General features: G+C 42.0%; 1 protein-coding gene, 1 non-coding gene and 1 pseudogene across 3 annotated transcripts in view; 1 reads left to right on the forward strand and 2 right to left on the reverse strand.

Annotated features, from left to right (window-relative positions):
* Nucleotides 1-9,179, forward strand: part of PIP5K1A (phosphatidylinositol-4-phosphate 5-kinase type 1 alpha) — a 43,651-nt gene extending 34,472 nt beyond the window's left edge. For both annotated transcript variants that reach the window (XM_012767543.3, XM_012767545.2), the window contains 7 exons: nucleotides 469-552; nucleotides 1,550-1,598; nucleotides 1,807-1,891; nucleotides 2,974-3,120; nucleotides 3,297-3,426; nucleotides 7,217-7,262; nucleotides 7,513-9,179. In XM_012767543.3, coding sequence (XP_012622997.1) covers nucleotides 469-552; nucleotides 1,550-1,598; nucleotides 1,807-1,891; nucleotides 2,974-3,120; nucleotides 3,297-3,426; nucleotides 7,217-7,262; nucleotides 7,513-7,515 — 544 coding nt within the window. In that variant the 3' untranslated portion in view covers nucleotides 7,516-9,179. The remainder of the gene's footprint in view (nucleotides 1-468; nucleotides 553-1,549; nucleotides 1,599-1,806; nucleotides 1,892-2,973; nucleotides 3,121-3,296; nucleotides 3,427-7,216; nucleotides 7,263-7,512) is intronic.
* Nucleotides 1,149-1,267, reverse strand: LOC142869871 (uncharacterized; annotated as a pseudogene).
* Nucleotides 9,180-17,251: 8,072 nt separating the features above from the next.
* LOC142869889 (small nucleolar RNA U13) lies at nucleotides 17,252-17,355 on the reverse strand. The gene has a single exon (XR_012918437.1). It is a non-coding gene; the product is annotated as a small nucleolar RNA U13 (small nucleolar RNA).
* Nucleotides 17,356-17,548: the final 193 nt, after the last annotated feature.

Genomic DNA, 17,548 nt, shown 5'->3' on the forward strand with positions numbered 1-17,548 from the left:
AGAAACAATTTATTATAGACTTCTTTGTGTAAGGCATCTCTCTACATCATGTATCTAGTAAGCGTAATTAATAAAATACCATAAATGTCTTAGGTGGTTTCATTTTTAAGGTATACTGTAATACAATTCTCAAGAAGAATGTCTTAGTGGGTACACATTATGGTATGAAAGTACTGAGGAAGTTTAGAGTTAATTGGGGGAGCATTCCCAAAATTGCTGAGTAGTGATGACTGGGTTCTCTTTCAGGTGGGAAAGTTAGGCACAGATTTGGAGAAAATTAGATTATAATACTTACTCCAAAGTGGTTCCTGGGATTGGAGGAAGAATCTCACTTTCTCCAAAGTTCTGGAGGATGAAACAGTTAAAGTTTAGGTCTTTTCTATGTCCTGATTTGACTCAAGGTTGGGAGAAGCCTCTACCAACTCTAGCCAACATATTTTCTTACTTTTCTCTTTTTGTCTTCTCCAGTATGGGTGGCATCCCTGCCCGGAATAGTAAAGGAGAAAGGCTCCTGCTTTATATTGGCATCATTGACATTCTACAGTCTTACAGGTGAGGAGCATATGGATCCCAAATTAGGAGACAATGGCATGCAGGTAGCCACTCACATTTTTCTTTTAGATGGGTTGGTTACCAAGTTCTTCCTGAAGCAAGAACAGTGAGTTGCAATCTGGCTTCTTACCTCACAGGTTTTCCAGTGTTTTATTTGCTTGATTTTTGCCTCTCTCCTAGCTTTTGTACCCTGTTATCTCCCCACATGTATGCCTTCTGTGGAAGGCTGAGTCAGTCTTTGGAAGCACCAGGCTAGAATATGCCATCTGTCTGACTCTTTGTGAAAAACCTGTGAGATGATTCATGCTCCACGTTGGGATATAGCTGGAAACATGTTCCCCTTTTCCACAGAGGAAAAACAAGAGGGTCACTGTGTTCTGTAAAAATTATTAGCCTATGGAACTAAGAGATAGTGAAGTAATAATGATGAGGGAGGAGCTTGAAATGTTAGACCCCACTTTTGTTCCTGTAAGGTTTCAGGTACTAATGAGGACTGGACAATACTTGATTTACGGATTCAGGGTATTAACTACCCATCTCCAGGTCTCTCTCTTTTTTCTTTTTTTTTTAAATTTAAATTACAAAACAAATAAAAAAGCCTATAGCACCCGGTATTCCCAGGCGGTCTCCAATCCAAGGACTAGCCAGGCCTGACCCTGCTTAGCTTCTGAGATCAGATGAGATTGGGCATGTTCAGGGTAGAATGACTGTAGACTCCAGGTCTCCTTTTATAGTAAATATTCTTGTCCCTGATTTGGCACAGAAATATAAACTGCCCTTTTCCCATGGGAGAATATTTAAGTTACCTAAAAACAGTATTGGTCTCCATGCTGAACAGGCACTGCCTGTTCTTTGGAAAGCCAGTATACCCCAGTGGATGTGCTTTCCTAGCTTCTTTTTTGGGTTTTCTATTACCATTGCCCCTCCTTACATAGAAAACTATTAAGGTTATTCATTGAAAAGCTATGTGAGTATGATATAAAATTTTTCTTGGCAGGTTTGTTAAGAAGTTGGAACACTCTTGGAAAGCCCTGGTACATGATGGGGTGAGTAGCAATAGCTAGAGGCTCTTCTCCCCACTTCTGCCTCTGTCTCTTGTGATTTGCACCCTCAATTTCTTCCACTTATTTATTTCATTGGTGGATTTTAACCTTCTGCTAGGATCTCAATCTAGAGTAAAATGGCCATTGGACTAGAGGTCCTTTTGCTGGGCCTTCCTCTGTTAATTCTGTAGCCATCTCTTCTGCTTTGCAGGACACTGTATCGGTACATCGCCCAGGCTTCTATGCTGAACGGTTCCAGCGCTTCATGTGCAACACAGTGTTCAAGAAGATTCCCTGTAAGTGTTTTCTACCAGATGACACCCCTCCCCAATGGCTCCCTTACCACAAGAGATGGGGAATAGGACACTGCTGTCAGGGAGCTGCCAAGGCCAGAAGCCTCTTCTTCTCTACCTGCATCCCTCCAGAGCTGCTTTTCATCTTCATGTCAGTCACTCTGTCTGTCCCTGTTGTTTCCAAGTTGCTGCTTTTCCCCCTCTCTCTCTACATGTGTCATTGAGGTGAGGGCTATTTCTGGGGAATTGGTGGGATTGCAAAAAATGTAGTTGTGCATGTAGGGTCCATGTCACAGGCTGAGATAGGCAGAGGCAGACTTTTATGTATAGAAATAGACGAGGATATTTTCAGTGTTCTATTTTCCTTGTGTATCCCAAGTGCCAAGCAATTCTCAGACCTTGGAGAAGTGATTTCTGCTTAGCAGGTATTCTTAATCTCTTCCCCCAACTTTCTTGGTTGAGAAGTGCCAGTGTTTTTTTTTGTTTGTTTGTTCGTTTGTTTGTTTTTTACAAATCTGTAATACTACTGGCAGCAGCAAATTCTAGCTTCTTCCTATCTCCTCATCATAGGCATCCATAGTCCCTTAGTGAGGCAAAGAGGAGAGGTCCCTCGATAAGGCATGCCAGACAGTCTTAAGGGACATGAAAAAATCATGTCAGTCTTTTTAAAATGATTAATAAAAAAGTATAAATTATCACAGTGCTGCATGCATGAGTGCTGAGAAGATGTAGAGTTAAAGTCTTTGTCAGGTTTTACTGGAGAATACTATTAAAGAACAAGGGAATTATGCAATAGAGGACATTTTATCGGGTGGAAGCAAAGCCATCAAGGTTGCTTGTTGGAGGAGGGACGTGTTGTATATCACCTTTCCTCTGGGTTTTCTGCTTCTTTCCAAAGGGAAGTAAACTGAAACCCCATCCTCTCAGTAGTTGTTCATAGAGCCCACCTTTGTTGACATTAACCTTTCCTCTCACTTTTCAGAACAATTTTGGGTGTATGCTGGGGACACTAGCAGTTTGTATCTGTGTCTTGGTGATGGTTTCTGAGATGGGTGCTAAGTAGGCTCTCTCTTTCCCTTTTGAAGTGAAGCCCTCTCCTTCCAAAAAGTTTCGGTCTGGCTCATCTTTCTCTCGGCGAGCAGGCCCCAGCGGCAACTCCTGCATTACTTACCAGCCATCGGTCTCTGGGGAACACAAGGCACAAGTGACAACAAAGGCGGAAGTGGAGCCAGGTCAGCGCTAGGGCTGGGGTCCCCATGTGACTGGGTACTCCCTCCCTCCCTTCTTTCTGAGCCCTTACCTTGTCTGGCCAGGACCTCTACTCCCCATTTCCATGCAGGAAAAGCTAAGTTACTACATATTTTTCCTTGCATTTTCCCCACCCCATCTTTTCCTCTCTTTTTTCCAGGCGTTCACATTGGTCGTCCTGATGTTTTACCTCAGACTCCACCTTTGGAGGAAATAAATGAGGGCTCGCCTATTCCTGACCCTGGTTTCTCACCTGTAATTGGAGAAACTTTGCAAATGCTAACTACAAGGTTGGTTTCTTAGCCCCTTTCTTCATGTAATCTTATCTCTTTCTTCAGGTCCTTGGAAAGCTCCATAATTCTCTTTTTCAGGGGATCATTGTCTTTTGCTCTTCACTAACTTTGTACAGATTCACTTCCTAAGATCTCATCTTTAGCTCTATGGAAAAGTGTGTCAACATCTTTGCATCTTTAGAGGGTGGGGTAAGCCTCTGCACAGACTTTTCTGGTATTCAAGCAAATGTCCAAATTAACCCATCTTCTGGTGAGGTAAGTGAGAATTTTCAGTTTAGGATTTAAGGCTGAAAAGATTCCTGGGTGGTAAAAAATAAGGAGCATCAATCTTTCAAGAGTAAAGATCATGACTTAATTTTGTTACCTAGTATATTATCTATTGTATCATAATAAATTATCCCAAAACTTAGTGGCTTAAAATAACAAACTGCCTCCATTGTTTACATCATAGTTTCTGTGGGTTAGGAATCCAGACACAGTTTAGCTGGGTCATCTGGCTCAAGGTTTACTTACAAGGTAGCAGTCAGGCTGTTGGCCAGGGCTAGGTTCTTTTCTGAAGGCTCAAATGGGAAGGTTGACTTCTAAGCTCACTTACGTGGTAACCAGCAGGATTCAATTCCTTGTGAGTTGCCAAACTGTGAGGGCCTTAGTTCCTTGCTGGCTGTTGGTTGCATGCTTTTCTCAGTTTTTTGCTACATGGGCCTCTCCATAGGACAGTTCAGAATATGGCAGCTAGTTTCCCTCATAGTGAGCAAGAGATCATGTGCCTAAGCAGAAGCCATAGTCTTTTTGAAACCTAATCTCAGAATTGATATTCTGTTAACCTGTGCTTCATTCTATTCACTAAATGTAGCCCGTACTCAAGAGGAAGGAATTATCCAAGGGCAGGATCAGTGGGGGCCATCAGGCTGGGTGTGGTGGCTCATGCCTATAATCTTAGCATTCTGGGAAGCTGATGTGGGAGGATCACTTGAGGTCAGGAGTTTGAGACCAGCCTGAGCAAGAGTAAGACATGTCTCTAGTAAAAATAGAAAAATTAGCCAGGCGTTTTGACGCACACCAATAGTCCCAGCTACTCAGGAGGCTGAGGCAGGAGGATTGCTTGAGCCCAGGAATTTGAGGTTGCAGCGAATTATGATGATGCTACTGCACTCTACCCGGGGCAACAGAGCAAGACTCAATATACATTTCTATACAAAAAGGGGAAAATAGGAAACACAAAGAAGTCACTGATTTCATTGGCTATTCCAAAATCCAGGAATTGCTGGAGTTTCTTTGATCAGGCCCCAAAGCAAAGGAATAATTCTCTATAGCTCTTGACTCCACTCTCTGGACTCTTGGTTTTATCTCTGAGTCTTCCTTTTTCATGAAAGCTAGAATGTGTTTGCAACTGAGTAGTTTTCTTAGCCTGCTTTCTTCCAGTAGAATTTTGGATCCAGTGGTTTCTTTTCATTTCACACTGTTTCTGTCCCACTTGGTCCAAGCTGGTATGTTTCTGATGATATAAAAGATTTTGTGGCGGCCGGGCATGATAGCTCACACCTATAATCGTAACATTTTAGGAAGCTGAAGCAGAAGGATTGCTTGAGGCCAGGAGTTCACAACTAGCCTGAGCAACATAGTGAGACCCCGTCTTTATGAAAAAAAGAAAAATTAGTTGGGCATGGTGGCGGACATCTGTAGTCCCAGCTGCTCAGAAGGCTGAGGCAGGAGGATCACTTGAGCTTGGGATTCATACCATTAGAAAAAAGCCACACTCAGGAATATCTTCTTAACGAGCCTTAAGCTGTTTAGAGACCCTGTTTTTCAGTTGAGAGGATCTGTGAAACATACCCTTAATCTTTTTGTCTTTTTTTTTTTTGGAGACAGTCTCTCTCTGTTGCCTGGGATAGAGTGCAGCAGCCTAGCCCACAGCAACCTCAAATTCATGGGCTCAAGTGATCTCTTGCCGTGGCCTCTCAAAGCACTAGAATTACAGGTGTGAGCTACTATGCCCTTTTTGTTTAGTAGTCCTTCCCTTAACTCCTTAATTTGTTTCTCTTTTCTTATATTTTACTATAAGCATCGAGAAGAAACCAGGATGCACCATTAGGACTCTGCTTGGAAATCTTCTTAGCTAGATTACCCAATACATTAGGCACATATTCTAGTTTTCACATAACTACATATGACTTTTTTTTTTTTTTGAGACAGGGTCTCACTCTATCACCTGGGCTAGAGTGCAGTGGTGTGATCATAGCTCACTACAACCTCAAATTCCTGGGCTTAAACAATCTTTCTGTCTCAGCCTCAAGTAGCTGAGACTATACCCATGCACCACCATGCCTGGCTAATTTTTATACTTTTTGTGGAGATGGGGTCTTGCTCTTGATCAGGCTGGTCTCCAACTCCTGATCTCAAGCAGTCTTCCTGCCTTGGCCTCTCAAAGTGTTAGGATTACAGGCATGAGCCACTGAGCCTGGCCTTACAAATCAAATTGTTGCTAAACTTTGTGCCCCTACATTGTAAGGATTTCCTTTTCTTCAATTTCCAGTGAAGTTTGTCTCACTTTCCTTTAAGCCCTCACAGGGAACCCTCTTTAAGTCTAACATTGGCATATTCAGCATATTCAGAACACTAAGTTTTCACTGAAACTCCCTAAAGCCATTCCACATTTTAGATTTTTGTTACAGTAGCATCTTACTTCCAGGTATAAAAATCTGTATGATCTATTGTATAACAAATTACCCCCCAGAACTTAGCAACTGAAAACAATAAACATTTATTAGTTCAGTTTCTGTGGCTTGGGTAAATGCGTTTGGCTCAGGGTCTCTAAGGAGGTTGTAGTCAGGTTGTCAGACTGAAAACTCACCTGGGGGAGAATCAGCTTCTAAGTTCAGTTATATGATTGTTGGCAGGATTCACTTCCTTGAAGGCTGTTGGACTCAGGGCTCAGTTTCCCCATTGGCTGTTGGCCAGTGGTACTCCTTCAGTTTCTTGTCACATTGCCCCATCCATAGGGCAGCTCACAGCATAGCAGCTGACTTCCCTCATAGTCTTCCCCCCGTTTGCTTTCCTCAGAGCAAGCAAACAAGGGAACATGTGTCCAGGAAGCTTTTTGTAACCTAATCTCAGAATTGACATTCCATTCCTTGTGCTGCATTCTCTTCACTAGAAGAGAATGACTAAGTGTAGTCCATACTCAAGAGGAGAGAATTACATGAGGGCAGAGATATGGGGGGTGGGAGGTGGGCAGGGATTATTGAGGGTAATCTTAGAGGCTGCCTACCACCCCTGGAGATTGACAAAAAGGGTACTAGAGGCTGGGCTCAGTGGCTCACGTACTTTGGGAGGCCAGGTAGGAGGATCACTTGAGGCCAGGGGTTCAAGACCATCCTGGGTAGCACAGTAAGGCTTCATCTCTACAAAATATAAAAATAAAAAAAATTAGCCAGATGTGGTAGCATATACATACAGTCCTAGCTACTCAGGAGGCTGATGTGGTAGTATCACTTAACTTAATGGCTGCAGTGAGCTATGGTCGGGCCACTGCACTCCAGCCTGGGTGACAGAGCAAGACTGTCTCAGAAGAGAAAAGGGAAAATATTTTATAGTTTTCAAGAAACTAAATAGTTAATTAAAACAAAGTGCTTCCAAATCTAGTAACTTCTTAGTCCCTTCTTTCTGAATCCTAAATTGATTCTGAAAAATACAGAGAAGCAAAATATAAGATTTGGCTTGAGAAGAAAATTCTTTATCTTCTAATTCTTTTTTCTCTGCCTTCCTTTTTTTTTTTTTTTTCTTTTAGTACAACCTTGGAAAAGCTTGAAATTGCAGAATCAGAGTTTACCCATGTGAGTGTCTGGGATGTGGGGGGAGGTAAATGCTTTGTAGGGAATTAAGAAAATCACTGATGGAATGGAGCAAGCTGTTAAATCTTGCTTTTTTTAAAAAAAAAAATTTGTGCTTTTGGTACCTTATAGTTGGAAGCTAAGGCCGAAATAGAAGAAAACTTAACTTTGCCAGCCAGGTTCAAATTAACCTGAATTTCATTCCTACTTTATCACTCTACATTGTTAACTTTACACCCTTTTCCTTTTTCAGTGAGCAGAAAACCTCAGAAGACCTGGAATAAGATTCTACCATCTCTGTGATCCAAGATGTCAGTCCTTGCTTCAGCAACACTGAATTTTCTTCTTGGTCATCAAAAAAGGAGATAATGGAAGTACGTGGAGCTCTCCATCACCTTCCTGAAGAAGAACCTCTTCTCCTTCCCCTTCCTCATGAATGGGCATGAGTGCCTTGGACAGTTGAAGACAGCAGCATCCCTTCCACTCTAGAGTTGGGTGGCACGAATTTTCAACTGGCTAATCTTGGCTTCCACAACTGAACTTTTTTCAAATCCCCATTCTTTATGCTGGAAGTGGAGTTACAAGACTTGGCGGTTTTCTTCCCCCTCATCTACCTTTCACGAGGAGCTGGACTCTTAGTTTCCTCAGGATAGACTAGCTGGCACATTATCCCCACTTTAGTCTTTCTCTCTGGTACCTGGAAAAAGAAGACCCCTTTAAACTTTGTAAAGGTTTTTTGGGGGGGAGTATGGGTATTTAACCACCTCCCAACCTTCTTTTTTTTTTTCTTAAAAAAGGAAAAGAACAAACTATACAACTTCAAGCTAGTTTCAGATCAAAACTTTAGAAGTGTTGAAGAGATGCCTATGCCTATTCATAGGGTTCCCTCAGAAGGGACCTGGTGTTTATGAAGTAGAAGTGTGGTTGCCAGGAGCAGCTCCTCTTTAACAAATCCTCTCTTGATGAATTTCTTACAGGCTGAAGGAATGGAGAGAGGAGGCATGGGGTAATCTTTACCCCTTTTGTTAAAACAGTAGAGCAGTCATGGGGCTGAGAGATCAGAGCCCTTCCTAGGCAGGACCCTACTTACTGCCAGGCCATAATGATTATTACTATTTTGCAATTTGAAATATATTCTGGTTGTTTTTCTAATTATGAAGACTTAATCAAATGAATTTTAGATCATTCTCCAAAGGAGATTTTTTTTGCTCTTCCCGTCTTTTCTAGCAGTGTTGTGCTGTTCATGGAGCTAAGATGGAGAGGGGGACACCTGGGTCTGTTTAACAGGCAGTCCATATCTATGAGGCTAGAGAATATTTTCTTAAATTCATAGAAAGCCAGCAGATTTTTGCCTTGGTGAGGTCATTGCTGTGCCACATGTCCTGCCCCCTGTCTTCAAGCAGGGAAGTTGGAAATGGGGGCTACATAAGCCTTGTCCTCCCCATCTCCAATAGTTATGGTCCTCCATCTGATCCTTCCACTCTTGTCAGGGGAAGAAGGGGGCCTGGTGTCTCAGGCAGATTGTTGAATTCCCATATTATCCCTTCCCCATCCCACCCTACCTTAATAGTAGGTTTGCCCATACCCCAAATAACTGTCTATATTAGACACCCCCAGCCAGTTTCTGGCTGCCTGTCTTTGCTGCCATGTTCTTTTTTACAAGAAAGAAAGAATTCTTGCTATTTTTTTTTTCGTAATTTACTATTTATGATGTATTTAAGTGTTTTATTCAGGACAGAGTTCTGTAAGGGGTGGGAGGGAATATTTGAGGGAGGGCTGGGTCTTAGGGAAAGGAATGGGGAATCAACATTTTTATGAGGTGTCACTATTTGCCTCTACTTTGTATTGTTCAGAAATGGCGAATGCAATATAAGTGATAAATATCTGGTTTTAATGTATTAAACTTTAATCAGTTATTTAGATCTCTTATTCTTGATTTTTCATATACTACCTGTTCCACCCTCCTACTTCACCATTCAGGCTCAGTTTTGTACATGTTGCCCTGAACAAAAGCTGTATCCTTTCCAGTTTTCCTCACTCCAGCTTCAGTCCATGGCTTCATTCCCTATTTTTCAGCCACCCACCGTCTTAGCAACTTAAACTTAACAAGGAAAAGCTATGAGTGACTATGAAGGGAATTACTACAGGTCTCTGGCCTAGGTTGCAGCCCAATTTAACTGAGGGATTTGGAGATCCAAAGCTCAAAGTTTACTCAGGTTTAGGAGGAAAGAAGAGAGACACTGGGAAAAGCAAGTCTGGGGTCAGTAGACCCTAGAATTCTTTCCCTTTCCTTCCCCTGATCTGGCCCTAGAGTGTCACTCTTAGAAAATCATAGAGACTCCTTCCCCCAACTCTGTGTTTTCCTCTTCCATGATGATGAGGTTAGGCTCTTTTATTTTTTTTTTTTATTTTTTTTTTTTTGAGACAAAGTCTCGCTTTGTTGCCCAGGCTAGAGTGAGTGCCGTGGCGTCAGCCTAGCTCACAGCAACCTCAAACTCCTGGGCTCGAGCGATCCTTCTGCCTCAGCCTCCCAAGTAGCTGGGACTACAGGAATGCGCCACCATGCCCGGCTAATTTTTTATATATATATCAGTTGGCCAATTAATTTCTTTGTATTTATAGTAGAGACGGGGTCTCGCTCTTGCTCAGGCTGGTTTTGAACTCCTGACCTTGAGCAATCCGCCCGCCTCAGCCTCCCAAGAGCTAGGATTACAGGCAGGCTCTTTTATTTTGATAGGAAACTGGACAAAAAAGAGGTTGGGAGGAGAGCTCTAAGGCATGAAGGTGAGGAAGCTTTGGAGAGAAGCAAGTTTACTAAACATTGTTCCTTTCCATACTATTCACTATCTTGTTAAGATCATTCTACAAATATTTATGCAGCAGCTGATGGGCAATGCACAGGGTAGTTGGAGGTCAAAAGAAGTAATTGTCCTTCAAGAGTTTCTAGTGTCCAGGAGGAACGTACATGCATACATACACACAAAAACAACATGTTAGATGTGATACAGCCAAAGGATTTACGTTCTCTGGGAGAGTGGCACAGAACATAAAAATAGAAGAACATTAGAGGTTACTGTGTGCTAAAAGTGTTGGAAAATTTTACTTCAGCACAAGGACATAAAAGCATGAGTATGGTCTGTTTTAGAGAACAAGGAAGAGACCGTGGTGAGAATTTTTTTTTTTTTTTGAGACAGAGTCTTGCGTTTGCCCAGGCTAGAGAGAGTGCCGTGGCGTTAGCCTAGCTCACAGCAACCTCAAACTCCTGGGCTCAAGCAATCCTTCTGCCTCAGCCTCCCGAGTAGCTGGGACTACAGACATGCGCCACCATGCCCAGCTAATTTTTTCTATATATATTAGTTGGCCAATTAATTTCTTTCTATTTATAGTAGAGATGGGGGTCTCACTCTTGCTCAGGCTGGTTTTGAACTCCTGACCTCAAGCAATCCGCCCACCTCAGCCTCCCAGAGTGCTAGGATTACAGGCGTGAGCCACCGCGCCCAGCCCATGATGAGAATATTGGAGTAGGTATAGATACAGGCAACATTGGAAACCTTGATTGCTAGGCTAAGGAATTTTTAAACTGTAGGCAATGGGGAACCATGAAATATTTTTGCCCCCAAGTAGGATATGATACAAAATAATTCAGAGACAGGCTAGGCATACTGGCTAATGCCTGTAATTCCAGCACTTTGTAAAGCTGAAGCAGGAGGATTGCTTGAGATCAGGAGTTCAAGACCAGCCTGGAAAACAGTGAAACTTCCTCTCTACAAAAAATGTAAAAGTTAGCCAGGCATGGTGGTGCCTGCCTGTAGTCTTAGCCACTCAGGAGGCTGGGGCAGGAGTATGGCTTGAATCGAGGAGTTCAAAGTTGTAATGAGCTATGATCCTGCCACTGTACTTGCTGGGTGACAGTGAAACCTTGTCTCTAAAAAAAAAAATAACAATTCAGGAACTAATCTGTTACAGTTCTATCGGAATGGATAGAAAAAGCAAACTGATTGGACTGATAATTAAGGTGTAAGGTGATGTGGGTCTGGGTTGATAGTGACAACAATTGGAAAGGAAGGGAGAATATTGAGATGGTAAGAGAAAAACAACTTTAGGATAGAACAAGTAATTGCAAGAGGAATAGGGGATTTTCAAAGGTTTTAGTTTGATTTGAGCCCACAGGCTCAGCCCTACTTTGGACTGGATAAGGAGAAAACTTTTTTCCCTAAGGGAATTGGATCTCAACATGTAGGCATAAATGGTCTTTTCGTTACCCTGACCTTGTTAACAATGTACTCAACTGCTGAATGAGTGTAGCAAATACACTCTTAGGATCAGAGGGGTCCCTCTAGCGTTGAGCAGCAGCTAGTGCTTAATCTACGGCTGTTTGCTGTAATTTATATTCAGATGCAACTCAGGCCTATGAGTGTAAAACTTCCTCTAAAACTAAAAGGGAAATCAAAATCATAAAGTTGGAAATCCTCATCTGGGCCAATGTTTTACTCCCAAGCATGTCAATCTTAGCTATTCTGAAAGATAATTCATCAGAGATGGAATCTCACATTTGCCAGTTAAAATAGATTCCAGATTAAACCCTTTATGCTTTGGTTTCTCAAGGACATGAAAATCAGGTCAATATCATCTCTAAAATTGTTTTTTTTGTTGTTGTTGTTTTTGTGGGCTGGGTGTGGTAGCTCACCCCTGTAATCCTAGCATTCTGGGAGGCTGAGGCAGGAGGATCACTTGAGGTCAGGAGTTCAAGACTAGCCTGAGCAAAAGCAAGACCCTGTGTCTACTGAAAATAGAAAAACTAGCTAAGTGTGGTTGCATGCCCCTGTAGTCCTAGCTACTCTGGAGGCTGAGGCAGGAGGATCACTTGAGTCCAGGAATTTGAGGTTGCAGTGAGCTGTGATGATGCCACTGCACTCTAGCCATGGGTGACAGGTTCTGTTTCAAAAAATAAAAATTAAATAAAATTGGTTTTTTAAAGTACATCATAAAGAATCTGCTTGCTGCTTCCAATTTCTCTTTTCCACCCCTTTTTTGTTTTCCTTCTTTATTATAAAAATTTCCAAGCCAAAAGTAGAATAGTATGGTGAACTGCCATGTATGCATAGCCCAGCTACAATAATTATCACCATAAATAAGTCCAATCTGTTTCATCTACATCTATACTCCTTCCCCCACTTTCTCTTTGCACCTCCAAAAGATTGTGTTAAAATATAATAAATCCCAGACTTTATATGCTTTCATCCTCAAATACTTTAAGATACAACTCTTAAGAGATAGTCTTTAAAAAAAAAAAACTGTAACCCCATTGTGCCTAAAAAATTAATTCCTTAATAGCAAATATCTGATTAGTGCTTAAAGTTAAACAATTGTCTTCTTTTTTTTTATTTCAGCATATTATGGGGGTACAAATTTTCAATAAATGCCCTTTCCCCCCTACAATTGTCTTCTTACAGTGAATCTTTACAGAGTGCTTTTTTTTTTTTTTTTGAGACAGAGTCTCGCTTTGTTGTCCAGGCTAGAGTGAGTGCCGTGGCATCAGCCTAGCTCACAGCAACCTCAAACTCCTGGGCTCGAGCGATCCTTCTGTCTCAGCCTCCCGAGTAGCTGGGACTACAAGCATTCGCCACCATGCCCGGCTAATTTTTTATATATATATCAGTTGGCCAATTTCTTTGTATTTATAGTAGAGACGGGGTCTTGCTCTTGCTCAGGCTGGTTTTGAACTCCTGACCTTGAGCAATCCGCCTGCCTCGGCCTCCCAGAGAGCTAGGATTACAGGCGTGAGCCACTGCGCCCGGCCTTACAGAGTGCTTTTTATCCCATTCTCTCTCTTTTTTTTTTTTTTTTTTTTTTTTGAGACAGAGTCTCACTTTGTTGCCCAGGCTAGAGTGAGTGCTGTGGCGTCAGCCTGGCTCACAGCAACCTCAATCTCCTGGGCTCAGCGATCCTACTGCCTCAGCCTCCCGAGTAGCTGGGACTACAGGCATGCGCCACCATGCCCGGCTAATGTTTTGTATATATATATATTTTAGTTGGTCAATTAATTTCTTTCTATTTTTGGTAGAGACGGGGTCTCGCTCAGGCTGGTTTCGAACTCCTGACCTTGAGCGATCCGCCCGCCTCAGCCTCCCAAAGTGCTAGGATTACAGGCGTGAGCCACCGTGCCCGGCTTATCCCATTCTCTCTTGAACTCCAAATTTTTGCCCCCACCATCCAACCAAAGCATCTCTTGTTAAGGTCACCGGGGACCTCCATGTTGCTCAGTCCTCATCTTATTTGACATGTCAGCAGCATCTGACAGTTTATTACTTCCTCCTTGAAACATTTTCTTCTTAGCTTCTGGGTGCTACTTTCTCCTGGTTGTCCTCACCAAGGGACTGCTACATCTCCATCCTGTCTTCTGTTTCCTCTTTTTCTCTCTAACGTCTAAATGTTGAAGTATGAGGCCTATTGATCATAGGACCCTTCTCTTCTTAGTCTACATTCACTCACTCCCAAATTTCTATCTCTTTTCTGAACTGCAAACTGCAGACCTCTTTTCAGGACTGCAAACTCAGATAACCATATTCACCTGCTTACTTGACATTGTCATTTAGGTGTCTAATATACACCTAAAATCTAATATACACCAGGCTGCATTTCTGGTTCCTGCCTCTTCTCACCCATCACAGGAAATAGTGACTCCATTCTTCTAGTTGCTTAGACCAACAACTCTGGTGTTTTCCTTGATGCTTACCTTCTCCACAAAATTCTTTGGCATACTCTTGTCAGCTTTGTACTTTTACAGTACACTTAAAATCCAACCGTGTGTCACCACTTTCACTTCTGGTTACCTTCTTAGAATAAGCCACCATCATATATTCTGATCACTGAAGTAGTCACTAATGATTTCTCCTCTTTTTCCCTCCCAATCTGTTCTCAACACAGCAGCCAGAATGATCCTGTTAAAATAATAAGTCAGATCCTATCAATTTTCTCTTGAAAACTGTCCAATACCTCATTTTCTCATTCAGTGAAAAAACAGTCTTTAAAATGGCCTATGAGGCTGTACATAATCTAGCTCTCTACTCTCTTTGGCTCTCTGGCCTCATCTCTCCCTTTATTCCAGCCTCTACTGGCCGCCTTGCTCTTTTTTTTTTTTTTTTTTTTTTTTTAATGAAGGGGGGCGTTGTGAGGAGGAGTGTTCAGTTGCCTTGTTTGTTTTTGTTGAGATAGAGTCTCACTTTGCCAGCCTGGATAGAGTGCAGTGGTGTCATTGCAGCAACCTCTGACTCCTGGGTTCTGAGCAATCCTTCTGCCTCAGCCTCCTGAGTAGCTGGGACTACAGGCATGCACCACTGCAATGCCTGGCTGAGTCAGCCACCACCCCCCTCCCACACCACACCCCACCCCACCCCACTCATCTTTTTGGTAGAGATGAGGTCTCACTCTTGCCCTGGCTAGTCTCTGAACTCCTGACTTCAAGCAATACTCCTGCCTTGGCCTCCCAGAGTGCTAGGATTATAGGCATGAGCCACCATGTCCCACCTGGCCTCCTTGTTCTTAAGTACACTTTTGCCTCAAAGCATTTGCACTTGCCCTTTCTCCCGGTATCCTATTAGTCTTCTCTAATATTCTATTTATGTAAAATAATAACCTCACCCACCATGGTTTTGTTTTTCACTTGATTTATTTTTCTCCACAGTACTTTACCATTATTTGGAGAGATCTCTCTCCCCCTCGCTCTCTGTCCCTCTTTATCTCAAAATAAAAACATATATATATATATACATATGTACTGATTTATTGTCTGCCTTCTTCCATAGAATGTAAGATCCAGGATGGCAAAAATTATTTTTGTTCCCTTCTGAGTGCCCAGAGTAGTGCCTTACCCAAAGGTGAAGTGCAGTGGCTCATGCCTGTAATCCTAGCACTCTGGGTGGCTGAGGTGGGAGGATTGCTTGAGATTAGGAGTTAGAGACCAGCCTGAGCAAGAGTGAGACCCTTCTCTACTAAAAAAATAGAAAAATTATCTGGACAACTAAAAAATATATATATATAAAAAATTAGCCGGGCATGGCAGCACATGCCTGTAGTCCCAGCTACTCTGGAGGCTGAGGCAGAAGGATTGCTTGAGCCCAGGAGGTTGAAGTTGCTGTGGGCTAGACTGATGCCATGGCACTCTAGCCTGGGCAACAGAGCCTGACTCTGTCTCAAAAAAAAAAAAAAAAAAAAAAGTGTTGTAACTAAAAACTGGTTACAATCTATCAAGTGTCTGACTAAAGGTGAGAAAGTGACGCCTCTCTGCACATATATCATGGATTATGTTTTCCCAGAACAGTAATGCTGTTATTCATTCAGTTCCTACTCATTTGTTTGAATTGAATGTCTGTCTTTGGGATTATTTTTTTACATTTAGAAGAATACTAATTTAGAGTTATCCCTTATGTTCCACTTGGTTTTGGAGTTGCATTAGGCTAATTAACCCAGAGCATATTTTTGTTGATGAGTATCTTTTTTTTTTTTTTTTTTTTTTTTGAGACAGAGTCTCACTTTGTTGCTCAGGCTAGAGTGAGTGCTGTGGCATCAGCCTAGCTCACAGCAACCTCAATCTCCTGGGCTCAAGCAATCCTACTGCCTCAACCTCCTGAGTAGCTGGGACTCCAGGCATGCGCCACCATGCCTGACTAATTTTTTGTATATATATTTTTAGTTGGTCAATTAATTTCTTTCTATTTTTAGTAGAGATGGGGTCTCACTCAGGCTGGTTTCGAACTTCTGACCTTGAGCAATCCTCCCACTGCGGCCTCCCACAGTGCTAGGATTACAGGCATGAGCCACCACTCCTGGCCCAATGAATATCTTTTATGAAATACTCTTCTTCTGAACTGATTTCAGTTATTTGTGTTCATTTCTATTTTGTACAGTATTAATATAGCTACACATGTTCTTTTTTTTTTCTTTTTTTTTTAGACAGAGTCGTGCTCTGTTGCCCTAGCTAAAGTGCCATGGTATCAGCCTAGCTCACAGCAACCTCAAACTCCTGGGCTCAAGCAATCCTCCTGCCTCAGCCTCCGAACTAGCTGGGAATACAGGAGCACACCATCACGCCTGACTAATTTTTTTCTATTTTTAGTTGCCCAGCTAATTTTTTTCTATTTTTAGGAGAGACGGGGTCTCACTCTTGCTCAGGTTGGTCTTGAACTCCTGACCTCAAGTGATCCTCTGGCCTTAGCCTCCTAAAGTTCTGGGATGACAGGTGTAAGCCACTGTGCTCGGCCCACATGCTTTCTTTTATTACAATTTCCTGATATTCCAATGTTTTTTTTCACCCTTTATTTTCACTGTTTATGGTCATTTAGTTTGAAGTGTTGCTGTGAGGTTTCTATTTACATTGCATAGCTGTTTTTTAAAAACAATTTTTATCTTATTTTTTAAATATTTTGGTTGTTATGTTTGAACTTGTCACTAATTTTTTCCTATGCTTTCTTATTTTTCCCCCTTTCCTGTCTGTGGGTATATTGATAGATTTTTTTTTCTTCTAAGGACATGAAATTTTACTCCTATACAAACTGTGATGGTTACCAATAAGTTGTTTTTTTTTTTGTTTGTTTGTTTTTTTGAGACAGAGTCTTGCTTTGTTGCCTAGGTTAGAGTGAGTGCCGTGGTGTCAGCCTAGCTCACAGCAACCTCAAACTCCTGGGCTCAAGCAATCCTCCTGCCTCAGCCTCCTGACTAGCTGGGACTACAGGCACGAGCCACGATGCCTGGCTGATTTATATTTTTATATATATATATATATATATATATATATATATATATATATATATATATATTAGTTGGCCAATTAATTTCTTTCTATTTTTATGGTAGAGACAGGGTCTCGCTCAGGCTGGTTTTGAACTACTGACCTCGAGCAATCCGCCCCGCCTCGGCCTCCCAGAGTGCTAGGATTACAGTCGTGAGCCACCGCGCCCGGCCTAAATGTTATTCTTTTTTTTTTTTTTTTTTCACGTCAGAGGGGTAATGTGCCGATGTCGTAACAAGGTTTGAGGTAGGCACATCTCACGCATGCGCGTGAAAACCCAATCATCACGCTTATGAACTACAAAAGGATCTAAATGTTATTCTTGATTAACAAATCGAAATGGTTTACTGGTTTGTTCTTTGGGATGTTAGTTAAAATAATTGATTTGTCCAATCTTTTTTGGGCTCCTACCATGTGTCAGGCTCTGTACTGGGCTTAGGGAATTGCAAAGATTAAGACACTTGTCCTTCCTTTAATTAAGTGGGAGAGATAGATATGCAAA

Source organism: Microcebus murinus, chromosome 2 (assembly GCF_040939455.1).
Source record: "Microcebus murinus isolate Inina chromosome 2, M.murinus_Inina_mat1.0, whole genome shotgun sequence".
Lineage (NCBI taxonomy): Eukaryota > Metazoa > Chordata > Mammalia > Primates > Cheirogaleidae > Microcebus > Microcebus murinus.